The sequence below is a fragment of the Peromyscus californicus genome, unplaced genomic scaffold (assembly GCF_007827085.1).
Source record: "Peromyscus californicus insignis strain IS unplaced genomic scaffold, ASM782708v3 Scaffold_18__1_contigs__length_77618521, whole genome shotgun sequence".
Taxonomy (NCBI): Eukaryota; Metazoa; Chordata; class Mammalia; order Rodentia; family Cricetidae; genus Peromyscus; species Peromyscus californicus.
Window position 1 is genome coordinate 32,729,287 of NW_026294480.1, and position 22,364 is coordinate 32,751,650.

At 39.1% G+C, this 22,364-nt stretch overlaps 1 protein-coding gene across 1 annotated transcript in view; it reads right to left on the reverse strand.

Moving 5' to 3' along the window:
- Positions 1-16,832, reverse strand: part of Mroh2b (maestro heat like repeat family member 2B) — a 53,924-nt gene extending 37,092 nt beyond the window's left edge. Inside the window, exons 1-15 of the mRNA XM_052742808.1 lie at positions 16,817-16,832; positions 15,646-15,707; positions 12,862-12,972; positions 11,655-11,814; positions 10,468-10,566; positions 9,882-10,036; positions 8,368-8,508; positions 7,943-8,035; positions 7,776-7,845; positions 6,232-6,345; positions 4,447-4,520; positions 2,688-2,810; positions 2,178-2,291; positions 818-974; positions 626-666 (exon numbers count right to left, since the gene is read on the reverse strand). Coding sequence (XP_052598768.1) covers positions 626-666; positions 818-974; positions 2,178-2,291; positions 2,688-2,810; positions 4,447-4,520; positions 6,232-6,345; positions 7,776-7,845; positions 7,943-8,035; positions 8,368-8,508; positions 9,882-10,036; positions 10,468-10,566; positions 11,655-11,814; positions 12,862-12,972; positions 15,646-15,707; positions 16,817-16,832 — 1,530 coding nt within the window. The remainder of the gene's footprint in view (positions 1-625; positions 667-817; positions 975-2,177; positions 2,292-2,687; positions 2,811-4,446; positions 4,521-6,231; positions 6,346-7,775; positions 7,846-7,942; positions 8,036-8,367; positions 8,509-9,881; positions 10,037-10,467; positions 10,567-11,654; positions 11,815-12,861; positions 12,973-15,645; positions 15,708-16,816) is intronic.
- Positions 16,833-22,364: the final 5,532 nt, after the last annotated feature.

A 22,364-nucleotide genomic window follows, 5' to 3' on the forward strand; every position in this document is an offset into this window, starting at 1 on the left:
TGAACATCAAGTAAGAACGTATTTAGCAGGCCTACCCGCCTTTGCCTTATCATGCTCTGTTAACAAAGAACACAAGTCTCTTCATACTTATTCAAGAGCAAAGGTAATATTTAGACTACCCTTTCATTTTTTTTTTTTGCCCTGAGGATAAAGCTTAAAAATATGGAAACAAGGAACAGGAAAATTAATGGAAAAAATCAACACTTGGATATACTTATTAATTAAATAAGGACATGCAGAATATTGTCTGCCTAAGTGATATGTAGGTGGCCAGATAGGGAGAAGAGAAATAAATACTGTAGGTATGAGATTTATTTGATGGTATTTATGGATGAGATTCAGTACACATTTGTTTTAATTTTAATTGGGGGGGGAGCTCATCTTGGATCTGAACCTGCATTCTGTGCTTATTTTTAAATAATTAAGTTTTAATAAGAGTTTCAGAGTGAGAAGATAATTTTATCAGTAATAATTTTCATGAATGCCACAAGCAGAGCAGAACATTCATCATTGAATTTTTAGTATTTCTTTTAGAGTGTTTTGCCAATTCTCAGAATTTTATTTTAACTGGAACTGTCCATATTATCAGCTTAAATTTATCCTACATTGATTCTTTGTAACTCACCAGAAGTCGGGCCAGTAGCTGCTGCGGTGAAGGGAGTTTCACTAGAAAGAGAAAGCAATTTTCGTCATCACCATAGGGGGCCAGGAAAAGTTGTATCGGGGGTTGGGTGTGAGCTCAAAGTGTGGCTGGTAGCCATTGTGAAATGAGTCTCTCAGAAAAGAAACATTTTGCTTTATTCATGGATGTACGAACCAGCTCCCGTAGAGATGACAAGTGCTGTTGACTCCTGGATGTCACGCTTCTTCTTCTCTTCTGCCATAACCAGAATTCTGATGATGTTGAACAGGTAGTCTAGCGTGCCCGTGTATTCTTCGGGTACCACAAAAGTCAGGATTCGTGGCCATAACACCTGTAGAAAGCATATTCTCTTATTTTTCCCTCTCTATTTTAGAAACTTGTCTCTCGTGTGTTATTATTTCAGTCTTCAGGTCAAGTCAAAGAGAAATCAAGAAATAGAATGTCTGCACATTCATGTTTGAGTGCTAGTTGTAGTGAGTGTGGGTAGGTGTTTCTCCCTGGAGTTGCTTCTTAACTGTGGAGCAAGGAAATTCTTCATTTTGAGCAATGGTTGCAAGCACCATGGGTAATCCTGCCTCTCTGGGCTTCCTTAACAATGCCAGGGTTCTTCTTGTCAAAGCGACAACTGAAATTACCCCACATATTTTCCCAAACTCTAATGTTGAAGTGAGTCTGGCCCTAGCAAGGGTGAAGTTGAGAGAATGATTGGGCTGCTGTTATTCCTTGTGCTCAGCGGTTCCTCTGCCACTCTCCCTAGTTCTGAATCTTCTCTCTATTCAGCCTGTGATTAACATTTTCATAGTTCATCAACCACAAGGCAAGAAGTCTGATATGCCAGCTTCTGTAAAGTTTAGGCTCCCTTACAAGTTCTGGGATGTTATTTTTTCTGTTTTACTGACTCTTTGATCAGAAGGTTTCAAACTTTAGTGTGCATCAGAAATACTGGCACTTTTTCAGTTGTAGACTCTGATATGCTTATTAGCTACATTTGGGATGTAGCTTCAAAATATGCTTTTGAAGCAAATATTCCAAATAACTCACAAACTACATATTAACCTCCACCACAACTGGAGGAAGAGGGCCTATTGATTGTCTCCTGGTTCTGCCAAGGATTTTGAGCCATTAAAACCTATTCTCAGATGATTTTTCTCAAGAAAAATAGTTTCTCAGGAGGCTCTCTTTGAAGTTCAGATTAACTTGGTCTCCAACGTGCTCTGAGCTTGGGTACACTAAAACTACTCTCTCTGCTTTGCAATATTCCAGGTATGTTAGGATAAGATGAGAAGAAATATGCTAGAGATATTATGAACTACAATGTGCTAAGAAACCCATACCCATTGCCTTAATTATAAAGTTTATCTTGTTTTGAGAAACCTCTCTGTGCTGTGTGCTGAGCATCAAATTGTAATTCTTACAAACAGAATATCAAACTAGCTAAGGACACACCTTGTGCAAACTCAAGTCTTTACCCAGAAGTGAGCAGCTACCTAAACAAGTGATCACAGTAACTTAAGTGGTAATGAGAGTCCCTTACCTGGGGCATCCCAATCACCAATGGGTCCAGAGATTTTAAGACCTCCAGGCTTGTTTCTTGAATAGATCTCTCTTCCTCTTCATCGTCTTGGGAGTTAGATTTCACTGGTTTCTCCTTTAAGAAAGGTTAAACTATTTCCTTTAACCTTACTTTGGAGTGTTTTCAGACTCTGGGGCAGAAGATTCAACCAAAGGCTCAGGGGGCCCAGTGATCTTGATCCCTAACATCAATCAAGTCCCCACCTGAAAGTGCCCCTTGGAGGAACGGTTAAAACACAAAAGTTAGGTTCCTTCCTCAGAGAAAATTGATTTAACCTCCTGCGTGTTCACTTTAAGCTAGAAATGGCATTAGTAAAGGGGAAAGGGACCAGAGAGAACCAGGGGCTTAGAGAAATAATAAAGAAAAGTGATAGGACCAAGGTTATATTTGGGAACCACAAGTTTCTTTGAGCTCCATTGAATCAACTGTACTTGAAGGAGGACAATAATCAAAATTGTAGTGTGTTCATACCAGGTTCCTGTTGGACATGGCAAACTGGGAGAAGATATAATTAATCAAGGGCCATCCTTCTCGAGCTTCAATGTAGCCCTTTTCACACATGGTTTGGATGAGAAGAAGGGTAGACTTCCTTACCTGGAGGAAGAGTAATAAACCAGAAATGTTTTCTGCTTCACAGAAAGGAGCTGACCTTCCAATTTCCTGTCATGAACCATCCAAAGGTGGGGACTTAAAAAAGATACGTTTTCACATGACTATGACTTAACCCAGAATCTCTTAGAAGAATTTGTTCTCTTCATAAGGCTTTCATAAAGGATTGGCTCCAAAGTATTGTTTCATATACAAATTAAAATAATTGTTAATTTCTTTTTTTTTTTTTTTTTTTTTTTTTGGTTTTTCGAGACAGGGTTTCTCTGTGTCGCTTTGCGACTTTCCTGGGACTCACTTGGTAGCCCAGGCTGGCCTCGAACTCACAGAGATCCGCCTGGCTCTGCCTCCCGAGTGCTGGGATTAAAGGCGTGCGCCACGACCGCCCGGCTGTTAATTTCTTTCTTATAACTTTTCTAACATGAAAAACTTGAGTACCAGGACACAGGAAACATCAGGCAGTCTTTTGCCTATAGGACTTCTTCTTGATGGTGTTAGGTTGACAAACAGAATATCCATGCTGAGAAAAAGACTCATGGCTTTTTCATGAAGGGGGAAGAAGATGCATTGTCTTTTTTAAAAACGTTGTTTATTTTTTGAGATTATAACACAATTATATCATTTTCCCATTCTTTGTCCTCCCTCCAAACCCTCTCATATATCTTCTCTTGCTCTTTTTCTTTTTCCTTTTTTTTTGGTTTTTTGAGACAGGGTTTCTCTGTGTAACTTTGCGCCTTTCCTGGAACTCACTTGGTAGTCCAGGCTGGCCTTGAACTCACAGAGATCCACCTGGCTCTGCCTCCTGAGTGCTGGGATTATAGGTGTGCGCCACCACCGCCCGGCTTCTCTTGCTCTTTTTCATACTCACGACCTCCTTTTTTTCATTAATTGTTGCTACACACATGTACACACATATATATTTACTAAATAAGTATGTTTAACCTGCTCTATTTGTATGCTACTTGTTTGCATGTTTCAGGGCTGACCATTTATTATTGGATAAGCAGTTGTTGTGCTCTTCCCCAGGGAAGACTATTTCTCTGTTCTGAACAATCCTTAGCTGCTGTAGTTCTTTGTGTAGGGTTGAGGCCTCATGAGCTTCCCTCTATGACTAGCATGTCTATTGTTGTTCTTGTTCAGTTCATGTTTTTTCTTAAACATTTCTATTTATTTTGTGTGTGTGTGTGTGTGTGTGTGTGTGTGTGTGTGTGTGTGTGCATGCTGCAGCACATATGTGGAGGTAAAAAGACAACTTTTTTTCTTTCCTCTACATGGATTCCCAGGATTAATTCCCAGGTTGTCATACTTAACAGCAGGTGCATTTTCTCACTGAGCTATCTCTTTGGCCCACATCTTTATAACCATCTTTGAAAAAAAAAATCTATTTGAAGAACATTGCAATGTTGGGATGGGCAAAAATCTTTTGTTCCACTAGGAAGCCTTAGAACTGTATGTAAATTAGGATGTAATTTGTCTTTGGGGGTTGAATTCTTTGAAGAATGTCATTGATCTCATAGAGCAATTTGTAAAGAAGCTTCACACTAGAACCTCAAAGAACCAGAATAATTCCAATCATTCCTGAAGCCACCACCAACCAAATAAAAGTATCTATTAACTCTCTTACTTTTACATTGAGGTCACTCATGACAACTTTGACTGATTTTTCAATTGAAGTTGTGTGATTCCTAAACCTGGGCTCTGAAAGACAAAAAGAGAAACTGAGGTCAGACCCAGTAGGAATACAGTATGATCTAGACTTGGTGAAAACCCATTAGAATTAAGTCACAAATTGGAAGATTCTGGTTGTTAACATCATATGCTATTCATTCCCTTCCTATCTGTCTTCTTTTCTGATCATTAACCACGACAATTTCTCTTTTGGTTTTCTGTTATACCTGTTTCTTCCATCACAGATTAAGTTCCAGCATGTATTCAATACACTATGCTCAGTGTGTTAGCTGTGAAATTCATAAGAATTGGTATTGTTATCAGCTGAGTCTTCAACAACTAGGTTTTTAAAACTACCATGTTATGAAAAACTGAATTCTTGTATTTTACTGAATTCATGATATCAACCATTTTATAGTGTATAATTATTTTTAACTATACTAAAAAAGAAAAAAATATAGTGGAAAATCAGAATTAAAGATGTTATTGAAAGACATGCTCACTATTATAAAAATATGATTTTTGGAAGTAAAAAGATATAGTAATTAATTACATTCTACCTTGTTTTTTTTTTTAATACAAAAGCAAAGTTACATTTCCATTTACCTCTACTCTATGTGGATATTGCAAACAATCACAGTTTACATTATAGTTCTTCAATTAACACATGATCTGGTAATCCAATTGGAAGTATGTCTTGTGTGACCATACATAATAAAGGCATAATATTTAGGAATTCTATGGATACTCTCTAAGCAAACAAATATTGTTTATAACAAAAAACTAACCAGAATTATTTAGAGACTACAAAATAAATTGCAGAATAACTACATTGTAGCATAGAAAAGAGTATAGTTGAGCATTGTAAAAGTAAAGATTTCCAAACATAAATGTATACATATATAAAAAGTATATACAATCACAAGGATGCACATGTGTGCTTGTTTATAGATTTATAAATATTTGTCTACTCATGGGGTATTTGTGGAGGCATACACAGGAAACCATTAGCAATGTTTACCTTTGCGCATGGCATTGTGGATAAAGCAAAAAATGGCAAATATACAAAATAGCAATAAAGAGATGTACAATTGATTTGACGTCACTCTGAAGTGCTTTTGTTTTGCAATATTAGCATATGCTATCTCTGAAATGAAAGGAAATCAAAACAACTAGCCAGCAACATAGAGGAAAGACATTCCAGCATTTTAAATCCTCACTGTCACTCTAACTTAGCGCAAACATGACCCTGGTGTCTTAAGGAAGTGGGAAATGATTTCAGCGTTCACACTGAGTGATCGTACATGAAGAACAAAGAGAAGGGCAGGGCAATTATCCTTGGCCAAACATGGAATCTGTGGGTTGTTTGTTTCAAATAAGCAATCTTTGCTGTTGTTACATTCCCGCCATATGCTTCTACCTTGTTTTTAATGTAGAGAATTCTATATCCCTTTACTATTTACAATTAAGCCACTTCACTAAATTGCTGTATCTTCCAAATTTTAAATTTAGTTCCTCAAATTTCTTTCTTCCTCAATGAAATGCATTTGTAAATTTCACAAAAGAAGAGAAGCAACTGAAAATGCCCGCTTCAATGGGTGAGACCGCAGAAGAGCCAGAAGACAGTTTCATTTTTAGGGGACCTTGCACGGAATACGTAGCACAGGATTTGGGAACCGTGGACCCCTGTTACCGTCTTGCTGATAACTTGAACTGTCCTGGCTTCATCTCTACTACTCACCCTCAGCATTGATAGTCGATCTCAACAAAGTTAAAATTCCTGTTCGAACAGCCTCGTTGGTACTTCTTATTTGTTCATCAAAAAACTCCAGCAGGTCTGCAGGATTGGCATGAGCTGCAGGTTTAGAAATACCAAGTTTGTGAGAATGCCTCCGACGAATTCATATTAGTATATATTAACTATACACTATGTTGTTTTGATATGTGCATGTAGCATATACAAGAACTCATTTTCTGCTTAGGTAAGGTACTTGTGAATGGGAAGACAGGAATTTCTTCATGAGGATTGTCAAAGCCGCTCTGCGGTTGGTTTTGTGACTTCCAGGCTTCTGTAGTAATCAGAATTAGTTAAGCAGTTTGTTCTCTAGAAAGTCGCAGGACCTGGGTTACTCTGCTTGTACCTGTGACTTTGGTCTCATGTGGAAGTTAGGGATGTTGGCAGAGACAGTCTAGAGATGGCCCGTAGAATGGGTCCTAATTCAAAGGAACTAGTGTCCCTTATAAGAAAAGGATATGAGGTATATGAAGGGGCATGGTGAGAACACTGAAGACGGAGCTAGAGCCTGGACTAATGTCTCATCAGCCTAGAAACTGGAGGGCTACAGGACAGAGCAATACAATGACTGACTAGAGGGATAGCTATCAGAGTAAAGTGAATTAGTGAATTTGGCTGGCTAGGAAGAAGAATGTACATAATCAGAGGAGTTAGGAGAGAACAGAGAGCACTGAACACTCATCTAGAGGACCTTGGCTTGATTCCCAGCACCCACATGAAGACTCTAAAGCATCTTTAACTCCAGTTCCATGTGATTCATTGCTCTCTTCTGGTCTCCAAGGGCACTGCACACAAAGCACACAGACATACACGCAAGCAAAACACCCAAAAATGTAAACAAAAAGGTTAAAAATACTTAGAAACCATAAAGATATGCAATGAGGTGGGAGAAATGACCTGGGGGAGGTGCTTTCAGAGGAACCCAAAGGCTGTTTTCAATTGTGGTTTTATACACTGATCCAGGGACCTTGGCATCTGCTTTGTAATCTGTGCTGGGCATTTACCAGGTGATAGAAAGGAGACCTAAGTAAGGTGTTGCAAACATAAGATGAATAGAAAGAAAAGGAGAGAAAAGAGGAGAGAGAATTTTTTTTTACTAAAGTGCTTGGAATCAAAGGAATGACCAAGAATGAAACCAACCAACCAACTATGACTTCAGACTTGACAGTGTCACAGTATCTTATATACTCAGAGAAATAGCAATTTCCTATCTTTAGAGTGAGAAATTCATGCTGGTTTCCTAGAAAATCCTCTGGCTGGTAGCATATAATTTTCTCTACCTGGAACCTCCTGGTCCCAGGGCAGCCTGACATGACTGGCTGCCAACCTATGCCACTCATCCTGTGTTCTTGTGAGTAGAAGGGCAGGCAGAGGATGCTGTGAGCGCTAGGAACATTCTGTATGTGTGGAAGCAATTCCACTGACAGCACACTCTACCATCTTTGTCATTTTGAGGTATTTTTATGAACGCTCCGGATGCTGGGTCATACCTAGAACGAGGAAACAGCTTGAAGCTTCAATTTTGTTTTCCTTTATCGGAGGCTCTGGTACTCTGCAGAACTGAATAGAAAGGAGCAACAATCAGGCATAGACAGGAGTTAAAAGTAGAGAAATAGTTCAGATTGAACAAGCAGGCTTGACAGCATGGACTTCCTACCTGGTGGAGCAAACTGGAGAGGATGGATCTTCTCAGGTTCATGGGAAGGGCAATGTCATAGAGGACTGTTGCGGTCAGTATCTGTTTTAGACTCTAAAACAGAGGCACTTGTGGGTTAGACAGATGATGCCAGAGAAACAGCCACGCAAGAGATAAAGGTGAATGACTACATTTGGTGAGAAGAACACACCCGACCTCACTGCCCTTACAAGTTTTCTTAGTGATTCTGATCTCATCAGCTTGGAGGGACAGTTCTTTGGTCCCCTTTGGAGTTTCCATCAACAGTTGTGACAAGCTCTGTATGTCTGTTGTGTCCCCAAAAGTATTTAAGTGGAGCTACTTACTGAACAGGTGTTTGAGCTCCCCCAGTGTCCTTGAGACTTAGTGTCCTCACAAAGGTTGCACGTGGAGCCTTTTCCTCTCACCTGTGTGATGTAGAAATCACTCTCCTTGTCTTTATACTGGGTCAGGAGCCAGGGTATTTGGCTCAGGGCATATTCACGAAAGTCTTCCCGATGCAGCAGCAGGCTGATGGTGGGGCCATGGATCTTGACAATGGCAAAAGTCTGTAAAGGCAATAAACAAAGGTCATTGTCAACCCTGTGCTGTACTTTGTGTATAGATTTCAGTGCACCGAGTGCCTTGGGGACTCCATAAACACAAAAATCTCCTTTAGGGAAAAAAACTCCTTTAGGGAAAAAACACCTTTAGAAATGAAGCAGTTCTATTTTTTTTTTTTTTGGAAAATGCACAGGTAAAGAGTGCTGCATGAACAACATGACCCTCTATTGTAGAACAGTTTCTTCCAGATTAAAACCTTCCACTTTGGAGGGAAGTTGCTAAGACTCAAGATGTGAAGTGTAAAGCAACAGGATGTTTTAAGGGGAGATGAAATAGTCCTTCCAGCAGGGAAGTTTGTTTCTAGTGACAGAACACTTCACTATCTGAGATTACAACCTTTTATTTTACAGGGAAGCTCCTCAAGGCACCCCAGATGTTCCCAGACTTAGAAAACAAACCCTGTCTTAAACCTTTTATAAGACAGCAAGAAGAAACATAAACAGGATATAATTTAGCCTACTTTAAAATATATATTAATTAAAAATTATATTAAGCAAAACAAGGATGGAATTATATATGTGAAAGTATTTTGTAATTCATTTGCCATAAAGAATTGCAGTACTTCACATAGATGAGTGAATTCTTTTGTCACAATTTATCTAATTGTGTTATTGGTAGACACCAGCCAATTTTTTTTACCTTCTGCTTTTCTCAAGTTAATGATTTAGTTCAAATGTAGTTTATGATATATGAAACACAAGAGTTGACATTCTCTCATTTACCCATTTGTTTTCTTTACATATTGGAATACCAGAGTGTGATTTTGGTCTATTCAATCTCTGATGCATCTTCATCATCTGGAAGAGGATCTGGCATGTTGTTGTCTTTCACGAAACTTTGGATGGGACAATGGATAAACAGTGACTTGAAGTTTCTAAAATAATTGATAGACTTGATATACCCCCTAAAACATGACTAATGACACCCACAAGAATTGAACTTACCATCTAAGAAAAAGAGAAAACTTAAAAAGTTCCATATTTGCAAATTTAACGCTCAAAGATTCTTTTTCAAAAATGCCTTAAAAAGCCAGCCTGGTCTACAGAGAGAGTGAGTTCCAGGACAGCTAGGGTTACACAGAGAAACCCTCCCTGCTGCAAAATTGCTTCAATAGCTGAAAGTGTAGACAAGAAACTAAAGAAGGTCACTGAAATTTGAAATACACACACACACACACACACACACACACACACACACACACACACACACACACACACGTATGTATGTGTGTGTGTATGATACAACTAAAGTCTAAATAGGGTGTAACCAGCATTAGGGGGTAAGGATGCAACTTGAGCCTATCTGAAGCTCCACTCACGGTCATGGGTGAGACCTGGGATGTCCATTTCTCCATTATGTACCGGAACAGCATGAAGATCTTGTCAGAGAGCCGGTTAGCATCCAATTTGGGGTAGGGGAAATCCTTCCAGTGGTTGACATATTTGTAAATGGCCTTACTGAATTTTTCAAGGGCTGCATTAAAAAATATACAACCACAGATTGAGAAGAACATAGAGATGGGAAGAACCACCAATTTATTCTAAAAGAGAGAACAGACAATTAGCAAGAGTTTCTAAATCATCTTAAAATTGTACCAAATAAATGTAAACATTGTTTTGGCAATGTTAATTAATAATTAATTAAATGTAAAGTTAAGCTATCATGATATACTATTACTAGGAGATAGTCTGTCCAGATGGAACACATTTAACAGTCAATACCACATGCCAACCAGATTAAGGTATAGCTGGTATTCTTACACACTGCGGGCAGAGTAGAGTTGATTGATATAAACTCTTTGGAAGACTCCTTGTGATCTATCTGCACTATCTGAGAAGTGTCCTGGAAGCATGTCTGGTCTTAAGCAAAAAAAAAATAATAATAATAATCAGAGGGGTACCCACCTATACAGAAGGTTTGCCTCATACTTTCATCCTCTACCAGCCTGAGCATGGTCTGCATGGTGAGCAGGGTCATCATCATGAAGGGGATGCTCTGGGACACTACAATGAAGGGTACAAGAGGAAAAGGCATCATTCACCTTTTCATGTGGGAAATCCTGACTGTTTCTTGTATCTACAACACATACCCCAGGACTGAATGGCATAGAGTCGATAGGGGAAGGGGCAGTAGGAAGACTCTGTTCTTGCTCTTCTTCCCCCATCTGAATATGGTTAATCAAGGTGTGGTGGGCCTGAAGGAAAGCACTGGCTCTGTCGCCAGCTATACATGCTGATTAGTAATAAGCAATTGCTTATTTGGGTTGCTACTTCATTCATGTTCGTATCTCCTATCTAGCTTTGCCCGTCCCCAAGGTACAGCAAACATGACTGGTGATCGATAGCATCTGTTCAATAAAGTACTGTAGAAACAAATGGTGGGAAACATTTTCTCATGTCAGTGTCCTGTGGCTGGCCTCTCATGCCTCATGGAGAATGTGCTCCTGTAGATCCAAAGACAGAAGAAGGGGAGGAGGAGGATGGTGGGGAGCTCAGCCATATTTAGTGCATCCTGAATCAATGGCTGGTCATCGGGTACATCTATGCTTACACCTCTCATGTCTTTCTATCAACGTTCTTCACTGCAGTCAAACATAGACATCCTTGTGCTGTGGGATGTTCTGTATGGCAAATGTTTTGCTGATTGGTCAATAAATAAAACACTGATTGGCCATTGGCTAGGCAGGAAGTGTAGGTGGGACAAGGAGGAGGATAAAGCTGGGAAGTGGAAGGCTGAGTCAGAGAGACACTGCCAGCCGCCATGATGACAAACAGCATGTGAAGATGCCGGTAAGCCACGAGCCATGTGGCAAGGTATAGATTAATGGAAATGGATTAATTTAAACTGTAAGAACAGTTAGCAAGAAGCCTGCCATGGCCATACAGTTTGTAACCAATATAAGTCTCTGTGTTTACTTGGTTGGGTCTGAGCGGCTGTGGGACTGGCAGGTGAGAGAGGTTTGCCCTGACCGTGGGCCAGGCAGGAAAACTCTAGCTACATCCTTGCTTTTGCCTTAACTCTCTTTTTGATTTTAGGTAATTAGTTAGGGGTAGTTATTTCCTAGGGAAAATTTAGACTGTTCCTTTCATACCATAACTATTTGCCAGTTCAGCCAGGGCAAGCACAACAAATTCATTTGGAAGCTCTAGAATCCTGAAGTTACTTTGTACTTCATACATCACAGAGTTGAAATCATGAGCAGCAAGAGACACCAACACCTCACCAGCCAGCATTCTGATTTCTCTGGGAATCTGAGGAGGAAAGTAAAAAAAAAGAAAAAACATGTAGAAGAATGAGTCTAAGATGGGGGAATAGTCTATGCAATATTCTAAGTTCACCTAGATTTGAGACAGAGGAAGAACAGACTGCTTCAAATTCATAGTACAAATCTCTCAGGTAGGTGTCAGTAACTGGGAAGGCAGAGGCAATTTTTATGCAATTCTTAATAGACTTGGGGCTAATCACTGCTTTTTTGCCCTTATCTTCAGACAAAGTTTCACTTGTATAGTTCAGGCTGACCTTTAACTCATGACTCTCCTGCCCTAGCTTCCCAAGAACTGGTGTTACAGGCATGGGATACTAATTCTAGCTCATTATTTTCTTGTTACTTGATCAGGTACCTTGGTGGCAGAGTTTTATATTTTAGAAATATGAATTACCGTGGCTGGATAAGTAATAATAAAATGAATTGGGCCTGAAGTTTACAGCTTTAATTTTGGTGTAATTCTGATTTAATTATCTTAAAATTTAGAAATATTGGGAGACACTTCTGTTTATTGTGATGGTGAAATTGGTAAATTTGATCAACTCTTCCCAACTAAGGAAAATAAAACCACAATATGATTAAAAAAAACTGTACTCATAAAAGCATCAGAGAGCTTAAACATAGAACATAAGGAATTCTTGCATTGAGATGTGGGAAAAAATCACACAATGCAAGATAAGGAGGCAGATACAGAGACAGGAAGTGATATGGGACCCAAGAAAACTGGGGCCTAGGTCTTCTTTTTGTCAGCACATGGTTGTGTTCCACTGAAATCAATTCTCTCAAGTATAAACTTCCTCATCAAAAAGATGGTTGAATAATGTTTCTTACATTTGTCTCATTTCCCTAATCTGTGCAGTGGTAACCAAGAGATTCTGCAAGTAACTATGTAAGCTACCATGAAGAACAGACATTTAAGTTATGATTCTGGAAGCCATGAAGGAGAGGCTTTTGTGTATTTACATTTTTTTTGAGTTACCCAAAGTCTTCAATACCAGCCTAGTGTACATTCACCACCAAGAACCAAACTTACATCCTCATCCCTCATGTCTTTAGAAGTGTAATAAATCAACTTTTGGACTATTGCATCATCCAAGATGTCAGTATTCTGAATAAAAGAAGCGAGATGACTGTAAATGTCTTCCTGTGAACAGAAAAGTGTACAAAAGAATCAGCATTTCCAAAATAAAGAACTCAGATGAAGTCTAAATAAATGACTCCACTAAAATAAGCAAAATATATTTGCTGCACAGTGGTCTAGACTTCTAAGCATAATTTGCATTTTTAGGAGTCAAAGGCTTATAGATCGAGCAATATTAATTCTAAAACTTATTTTACCCTGTTACATTTTTAAGAAAAGGTATAATTGAATTAGAGGCAGAGCAGTCAGTATCTGCCTCTCAGATCAAAATGTCTGACAGGCCTGGTTGTAGAGTTCTTATGGAAGTGTCCATCACCTGATTCACTGCTATTACAACTGGGGCCTTTGTTACGACACTAAGAACCTCCTTGTCTCATCTAGGACATTGCTGCACTGTGAAGCGGCATCCCAAGGTGTGTTATAGGCTTTCATTTCATCCATGCCTTTTCTGAGACAATATGGGGGGACGTTCTTGGACAGCAGTGTAGCTCTGGGAGACACATGATTTGAACACATGCACATGTTGGGGCTGTTACAAAACTTGTAGATGCTGACATATCCTGTAGAAGATGAAAGGGAGAATGGAATTCTCAGATCTCCAATTGCCTAAAGCATGTATGTCTAGGGTTGTACCCATGTTTATAACTGTCTTTATACTATGCTATAGGGCTGGCCCTAGGAAATGGTAGAAAAAGGTACAGTTTGTCTTTCTTCTCTGTGTTTCCTGAGCTTACCTAAGCACCTGTAAGACCCTGCCTTGCTTCATGTTTGTTTTCTGATTTTTGAAGGCCTTGTTCTCTTTGCAAAGGTCACTTTACGGAGCCTTTACCATGTTTTGGAGTTGGGATGTACCCTTTAGTTGGAACATTTCATTAATGTTCACAACAATGCTTTATCAACCTATGAACACCACCAATAGACTCATAACTGGGGAAAGAGTCACAGAGAATTTCATTTGTGGTTCCTGTTGAGTGCTGATGCTATACTCTTGACTTTGAGTACTTGAATCTTAGGTGAGACTTTCACCCATTGCTTGTAGTGCTGGCTTTTTTGATACCACATCTGGGCCCATTTTCATTTTTTTGCTTTTCAAGACATCTCACATGTAGACATGGCTGGCTTGGAACTTGCTATGTAGACCAGCCTGGCCTCAAACTCATGACGGTCTGCCTGCTTCTGCCTCTTGAGTGCTGGGATCAAAGGTATGATCAACCATGCTTGACCCCATTTCTGTTTCTTGCAAAGTTTTTATTTCTTTTTATTTATGTGTATGTCCTGTGTGTATCTATATACATGTGAGTACAATGACTACAGAGTCCAAAAGAGGAAGTTAGATTCCTTGGAACTAGGGATACAGACGCTTATGAGTTACCAGGTATGGATGTTGGAACCAAATCAGGTCTTAAGTAAGAGCAGCCTGTGTTTTTATTTTTTTAAGATTTATTTATTTATTATGTATACAGAAGAGGGTGCCAGATCTCATTACAGATGGTTGTTAGCCACCATGTTGGTGCTGGGAATTGAACTCAGGACCTCTGGAAGAGCAGTTGGTGCTCTTAACCTCTGAGCCATCTCTCCAGGCCCAGCCTGTGTTTTTAACTGCTGAGCTGTTAAAACTGTTTAGACCCCTCCCCAATTTCCATTGATCAATTTCCCCCAGCATTAAAGCAACTTAGAAGCAGTTGCTAAAAGTACTATTCTTGAGTCTCTCCTCTAGAAACCCTCAGTACTTAATCAGTCCAGAAATCATTTCCTAAGTGTTTCCAAGTGTTTGAGAAACAGTGCTCTCTGGGAAAATTAGTTTCTGCTGTGAGATTCATAAAATGGTTGCTAATCATACCGAATGCCAGGACCGTCTCTGTGAGCTTCATATGCCTTGTCTTGTCATTGAAGGATATAATTAATAATACCTGACAGTGAGGCCTATTCTGGTATTTTCTTCAAGCTAACCATATGCAAGCAGGGTTGAACATCCATAAGTCCCAACATAACAACATAGACATTGCCTTCCCCAAAAGGCAATGTTGAACAATTATTAGGGTGACTTTATTGGCATGAGATGGGCTTCTGTCTGGATATGCCACAGCTGTCCTTATTTGGGTAAGTCACACACTGTATCGGTGTTTCATTTTTCTCAGTTGTCAAAGGAAAATAGAAATACAACATCGTAGAGTTGTGAGAAATGAATGTTGCATAACGCATGTTATGTAGACAGCATCAAGCACTCCACTTCATAGACAAGTGTTCAGTGAAAGGCAGTAACTGTTATTGGGCTCTTGATGCCAAAAAAACCTTCAATTTCCAGAGAAATTTTCAGGTTTGGGACAGCATGATAGATGGGCATGGGAAGTGTGCACATTTTCAAAGCAGCTTTCACAGTACAAAGGAGGAGAATCTAAATCGCATGGTTATAAATCTGGCATTTCCCTCGTCCCACTTCTACCTACATATGGTTATGAACAATCATATCCTTCAGTAACTTCTGTGATTCTTGAAATGCTAAATACCATTATTTTGGCACTGTAATAACTTCTATTACAAATGCATTTTTTAAAAAAGATTTGATGATGTAAGAGATGCTAGAAAGAAAGAAGGAAGCTAAAGCAGAGGAGACCATGTACAGAATGTGTCAACTGCTGGATTTGAGAAGATGAATGGGAAAGAGATCTTGCATACCTTGCTAATGTTGTCCTCCTTACTCAGCATCCCAATAGTGAGGTTAATATCACCAAACATCTCTAAAATACACAGATGAAAATTAAAATTTGCATCAAACTGTGCTCCCCCCACCCCATTAGCAGCAGTCACAGAAATTCAATTCTTGTCTGCCTCTACTCTCCCCTTTTAAAAAAATCTGTCTCTCTTTTCATGGCTAGCTCTTGATAATAGGAATGTATTGCACGTATATTTCCTATCCCCAAGGGTCTTGACGCTAACAGATGCATAGTGATCATTCTGAAACCAAAGTTCAGTGTGGAGGTGCAGATAGAACATGCTGGATTCCTATTTATAGCTCTGATCAAGTGTGTAGCACCCTCTCTGAGTCCTCTTGCAACGTTTGACTCTCGGGTTCAATACGATAAATCCTTCATCTGACTTTAGCATTGGAAGAAACAGTGGAAATCATTTCTTCACTCTTCTCCCTTCCTCCCTTAATGAGCCCCTGAGTTTTCCTCCCACACTTTCTTCTTGTTTATCTACCCTTTTGTGCTTTCAAAGACCTTCTTCTGACCCCATGTTCATGACACTTTGCCTTTTCCCAATAAAGACTTCAGTATTGGATTTGTATTTTCCAGAAATATGTGTTTTTTTGATAAAAGACTATAGAAAGTTATTAAATGCTGTCACTGCAGCCGACACCATTACCACCACTCCCACCAACCACCCCTACCGATACTGCCACCATCAACAGTAGCAACACAAAGATGGAATCAAAAGACTGCAGCAATTTCAGGCTAATGGCAGGCTGGCAGGAGGAGGGGGTAAAGATTTCCCATGAACCTTTGAGTCAAGCACACACCCTGTTAGTGTAGAACTTTAGGCAAAGCAAAAGATAGCACTGTTAAAAATTGGAAGAAAATGTTATTCAAAGATTTTAAAATATCCAAAATTAAATGAGAATCAATTTTTCTGATACATATAAATTCACACATGTAGCTATACACACACGGCCCTTTCCCAATCATTATTTTGTCATTATTATTTTTTTAATAAAGAAGAAATAGAGGGAAATAATCTGACCTCAGCAAGAGCATTTCAGAAAACCTTTAAGGTGTATAATCATGCAGAAAAAACATGCATCAGCTTATATTAGACTTCTTACTCCTCAGGAGCCAGAGCTGCTTACCTGTGTATTCCTCCATGCTGGGAGTTGTCTTGGCTGTTGTAGGCTTTACAAGAGACAGCACCTAAGTATCGGAAGCAGTTCAGCTAAAAAGTCAGTGAAGCAAGTTGGCAAGTTTCTCACATAAGGTTCCCTAAGCGAAAATCCTTCCTCACTTGATTGGCAGGGTGATCTGGGAGCTCCTGGTAATGGGTTTGCTGTTGACGTGGATGACACTTGATTCTGCCACCCTCACATTGTTTTGCTTCTGAGCTCCTGCTAACCAAGATTGCTGCATCTCACCAAATGTTGTCCCTTTGGAGGAGACCAGTATATCTGAGGAGGAAGAAATTAGAAAGTAGGACTCAAACCATTGCTATAGATGAAAGGAACCGCTTTCTCCATTGTTGGGTTCATGGATCACAAGTTTAAGGATGATTTGTTTTGGTGGCCACTTTACTGGCCGGATGTTGGTAAAGCTTTTAGGTGGTCCTGATAGTTCTATTTGGTGAAAAATCAGTCACACAACTGGGCATGCTCAGTGTACCGGAATGCCTGTCAGGGGCAGTTGCAAGGAATGACCAACTGACACTGAGGCAAGACCAAACCACTCTGGCCCCGTCCCCGCCACTCCTCACCGACTTCTCAGAACCTTAGTTATCCCACAGGCTCAGGCTTTCCCTAGGCTCCTTTATATCTACTTGGTTTCAAATGATTTCTTACATGGATTTCTTGGCCATGGTATTTTCGTAAGGTGAACCTGAATCTTGTCCAAGTGCTCCTAAAGCATAAAGCTGTGTGATTGCGGTCTCCAGTACAGGGAAGGTGATAGCTACTGTGAAGTAGTCTTAACAATCCATAGGGCTGGGCGTAAATGAAAGATGCTCATAGCAATTTTGATGGCTGTTTTCTCAGGCTATTTTCATTAAGGAAGCTTATTGCAGATCCAAAGATGAAGAGCTTAAAACTAAGCCTTTGGCTTAATCATTCTTCAGTTGAGAATTTTTATTGGTGTATTTTTTTATGAATGGTATTAGATTTCATAAAGACAATTTCAAGTATACCATGCATTTTTTTTTACCATATCACTCCCATCCTCTTTTTTCTCTATTTTCCTTCATACTCCATATATTTTCTTTCCTTCCCCCAGACCCCTTCTGCTCATGTCGTATCATATATACATGATACTTTATATATATATAAAGTCCAGGATCCAAAAATGAGAAGAAACAGATAATATCTGTCTTCTGAGCCAGGCTTATTTTACTTAATATGATAAAGCCCAATGACACCCATTTTCTAGCAAAAAATAATTTGATTTTGATTTGTGACTGAATAAAACTAGATTGCATACATACGCAGCTTGTTTCTTTCCCTCACTTGCCTCTGGGCAGACATCTAGGCTGGTACCACGTCTTGGCTATTGTGAACAATGCAGCAGTGGACATGGATGTGTTAGTATCTCTGTGGTAGGGTCAGTGCATGGATACATACCAGGAGTGCCTCAGCTGGGTCAGATGGTAGTTCTAGCTTTGGATTTGTGAGGAAGCGCCGTTCTTCCCATTGTGAGTGGTTGCAATAATTACACTTCTACCAGCTGTGTATGGGGATTTTTTTCTTTCCCCACATCCTTCCCAACATTTTTTTCTTTTCATTTTATCCCATTTATTGATTGGGCTGTTTTGCTTTTTCAGTATTTAATTAGATTTTACTTTTTAAATGCATTCTAGATATCAATCCATGTGAGATGGATGGTGAGCAAAGATGTTCCTTTCATTCTGTACAGGTTGTATCTTCACTTTCCTGCTTCTCTTGCTGTGCAGAAGCTTTTTAATTTCATGTAATCCTATTTGTCAATCCTTGGTATGATTTACTGAGCTGTGGAGTCCCTGTCAGAAAGTCCCTGCCTTTGCCTATTGAAGAGTTTCCTCTATGCTCTCTCCTAGTAATTTCAGAGTTTCAGCCTTACCTTAAGGTCTTTGATACATTTTGAATAGATGTTGTTGATATCTGTCTAATAGACACATATTTTTCTGTTTTCAAAGTCCGCCTCACTTTTCCTGAGTGTGTCTTCCACAGCACCTTGTCCCAAGATGCACCTGGTATTCTTACTTGAAATGTAAATTCTATGCCCCACCTCCATTTTAGGCCTGGGAAATTAGAATAAGGCAGCAGGAATCTGGATTAGAATGAGCTCTGATCTATATTTTAGTGAGTAATGAGCATGAAAGTCTAAGAAACACTCAGCAGGATCCTTGTCCAAAAACCCACTAATAAATAAACAAAAATTTCAACATTTTTTGAGGGTGTTCATTGCAGTGGGCAAGAATAGCAGCTGCTCTTCTCCAGAATCCTGATTCATTCACACCATTACCAAGATGGTCTGAGGACTGGTGAGCCTGACTGTTACTGTGATGGTTAGCAGCATCCTGGAAGACAATGCTGTCCCCAAAGCATATACATATAAGTCATGTCATTCAGATTGAGCAGGCTGTATTTGCATATTTATGAATACACATATTTACATTTTTATGAATACACATAAATACACATATATTTATTCCTAAATATATATGTGTGTAGATATATATGTATATGTGTATGTATATAGGTTTATATAAATAGGAATATATATGTGTGTATGCACACACACGTATATGTGCACACACACATATGAGAATACACACATATGTAAAAATTAATGAAAAAGATATCATAAATTTTAGTGAGAGTGTATTAGGGGATGCATTGGAGGAGTTGGGGGAGAACGGGAAGAGGGGAATGATACAATTGTAATCTCAAAAAAATTAAAACAATTATAAAAATGAAAAAGATAAAAATAATATGCTTTTGGAATATTGAAGATTGTGCAAGAAAGTTAATAATTAGAACCTAGCTATTTAGGAAATTGTTACAATTTTCTTTTTTCTGTGAATGGCAACAAATAATTTTTCTGCATTTCCATGCATAAAGATTTTGTTGATTTCATGGAAACTAGGGAGGTTAGGAGATGATTGATTTATATTAACTTTGTCATTTATTCATCAGCACAATCAAAACAAATTTTCTTGACTAATGTCTTTTCAGAGAAAGCACATTTAAACAGATTAGAAAACCCCATATTCTCAGAACAGCCAATTTTCTGTAATTTTTCCCTTTTGGGGGGCCTTCTTCTGGCATATTTTCATCACTTCCTCTTCTCCTTACACTAGATGAACACAATGTAGATTTGATTCCTCTGAGGCTATAGCAGCATATAAAACAGCAATTCTAAAGGCTGATAAAGATGGTGTGTACTGAGGAATTCGGTACTATTTCTCAGTGTTTGTTTATGAAGGCGCCTGAATTCAGCCTTTTAAGAACTAGGGTGCCTCTCTGGGTGAGCAGCAACTCTCTGGTTTTGATGTCATTCAGCTGCTTCAGACTCCCTGTATTCCTGGGGAAAATCAACTAAGGCCCTAGACTAAATTTGAATTTTCAACTACAAAACTGTGAAGGGATCCATTTAGTTGGCTTTATGATCATCTCCTATGCCAAGGGACCCCGTCCAATTTTCATGATAATTCCCCAACTGTTTATAATGTCTCCAATTCCAGAGCAACAAAACTCTAAGTGCAGCTTTGTATCAGAACCTTGGTGTGGAGGGAGTTTCTTATTTTTCTGTCTACAAACACAGTAGGAAAAAACCTCCCCTCTTGTTCAGGCAGAAGTCAGGGATACAGTGAGAGTCGACTGGAGAACCTAGCAGGGCTTGAACCCAAGGCAGTCTCACTGTGGATCTGGAGCTAAGGGAAGTTAAGTATGTGTCAGACCCCAATTGGCTGGCTGGACTTGAATGAATGTTCCTTGATTAAACATCCTCAAGATGTTAGCCAGGAATTACTAATGTGAAACATGTGCAAACAGCACTTTCCTGTCTCCTTATCATTAAGAGGAACTGCATTTTAAAATGAAGAGCACAGTTTTAAAGGTATTCCTTTAGGGACGTGGAGAGCTTGAGGACCGCATCCCCTTAGAACCTGCAGCTTTTTGTTTCCTCGCTTATGTGATGCTTTTACTTATTTGCAAATGTTTCACAATAAAGCTTACAGTAAAACCAATCTTAAGTTAAAATGTTCAAAAATGTTTCTATGGAGAAGTGAAAGCAGACTGTTAGATAAAATTTCAAATAATAAATTTTCTAGCTACTAATAGAATTCAAACAACCGTACGGATTTTGTTGGGAAAGAGGCAAGTTAAAAAGCCTAAGTTGGATCCAGGATTGGAAAGCATGACCGACTTTCATGGCTTGTCCTTTTTTTTAATGTCTGTAGCTCGTTAATGTCTCCCTCCATGGTGCACAGAAGTGCAGACGTGCAAGAAGGCAGGGCTGCAATCCACCTCAGCATTGTGCTTACGACAGGAGGGCAGACATACCTGCTAATAGGAATTAAACAGGCCTTCAGTGAAGTTACTCAGGACATCCAGATCACCACAAAACCTGCGAAGAGAAAAGTATTGGAGCATCAACAGCAACACAAGGAAACTGTGTTGCATCCACTTGGTAGTCTTACTGCTATTTGCTATTGCGGTGGCTCTCTTCTTTATAACAACCCCAAACAAAAATGATCTAACAACAACACAAAACCAGACCAAAGGGACCACACCATGCCAGCTGGATAGGCTTTCTTGGAGGTCTTCAACTTCTGGTTTCTTACTATGAGAATGTGTTCTTCCAGGACTTTACAAAATAACCATCCTTGTCATGTATTCAAGCTAAACTGGTTACTAATTACTCAACTGTTAATTAATTATTAAGCATTTATCTTTATTTTTTTGTAAAATAGTGTTTTTAATACCAACACTGCTTCTTGATATTGTATTGGTTCTATTAAAAACAAATATCCAGAGTCTCCCTTGCTGTTTATACCTGAAAGTACATAATAAAAAATAAAATAAACTCTAAACAAAGGATCTTCCTGAGATATTTTAATAAAGAGATTCATTCTCACAAATCACACTCTGTTCTCTAGGGATAGTAAGTTGCAGGGCAAATAACCCTGCGAGTACTTTCTGCTGTTATGGGCATCTATAGTTAGACAAAAATGTTCAAAAGGCTCACAACAGGCAGGCCTCAAGAGGTGAGTGATCAAAATCTGTTGAAACAACCTGGGGCATGTGGAAAGGTCAAGTGAGTTCCCTTGGGATGAGGCTGCTTAAACTGTGAGCACACTGAAAAGATCATCCCCCTCAAATGTATATGTAGGTTATGATTCATATACAAAAAAGTACAAGTATTTCAATGTAATCTTTGAAGGACTATGAGTCAGCACTCCAAGGAAATGTTTGTATGCCCAGGTTTGTGTAGCAGTCTTCAACCTCAGTGTCTATCAACAGAGAAATAGATAACGAATATCTGGTGTGTACAAACAACAAACAACTTTATTCAGCCATAAAGACAAATGAAATTATGTGATTTTTGGAAAATGGATTTGACTGGAGGTCATCATGTTAAGTGAAATAAGCCAGAATCAGAAAGACAAATACTTCACGGGGTCATCCACGTGTCCCTCCTAGGGTCTTTTCCTGTTAG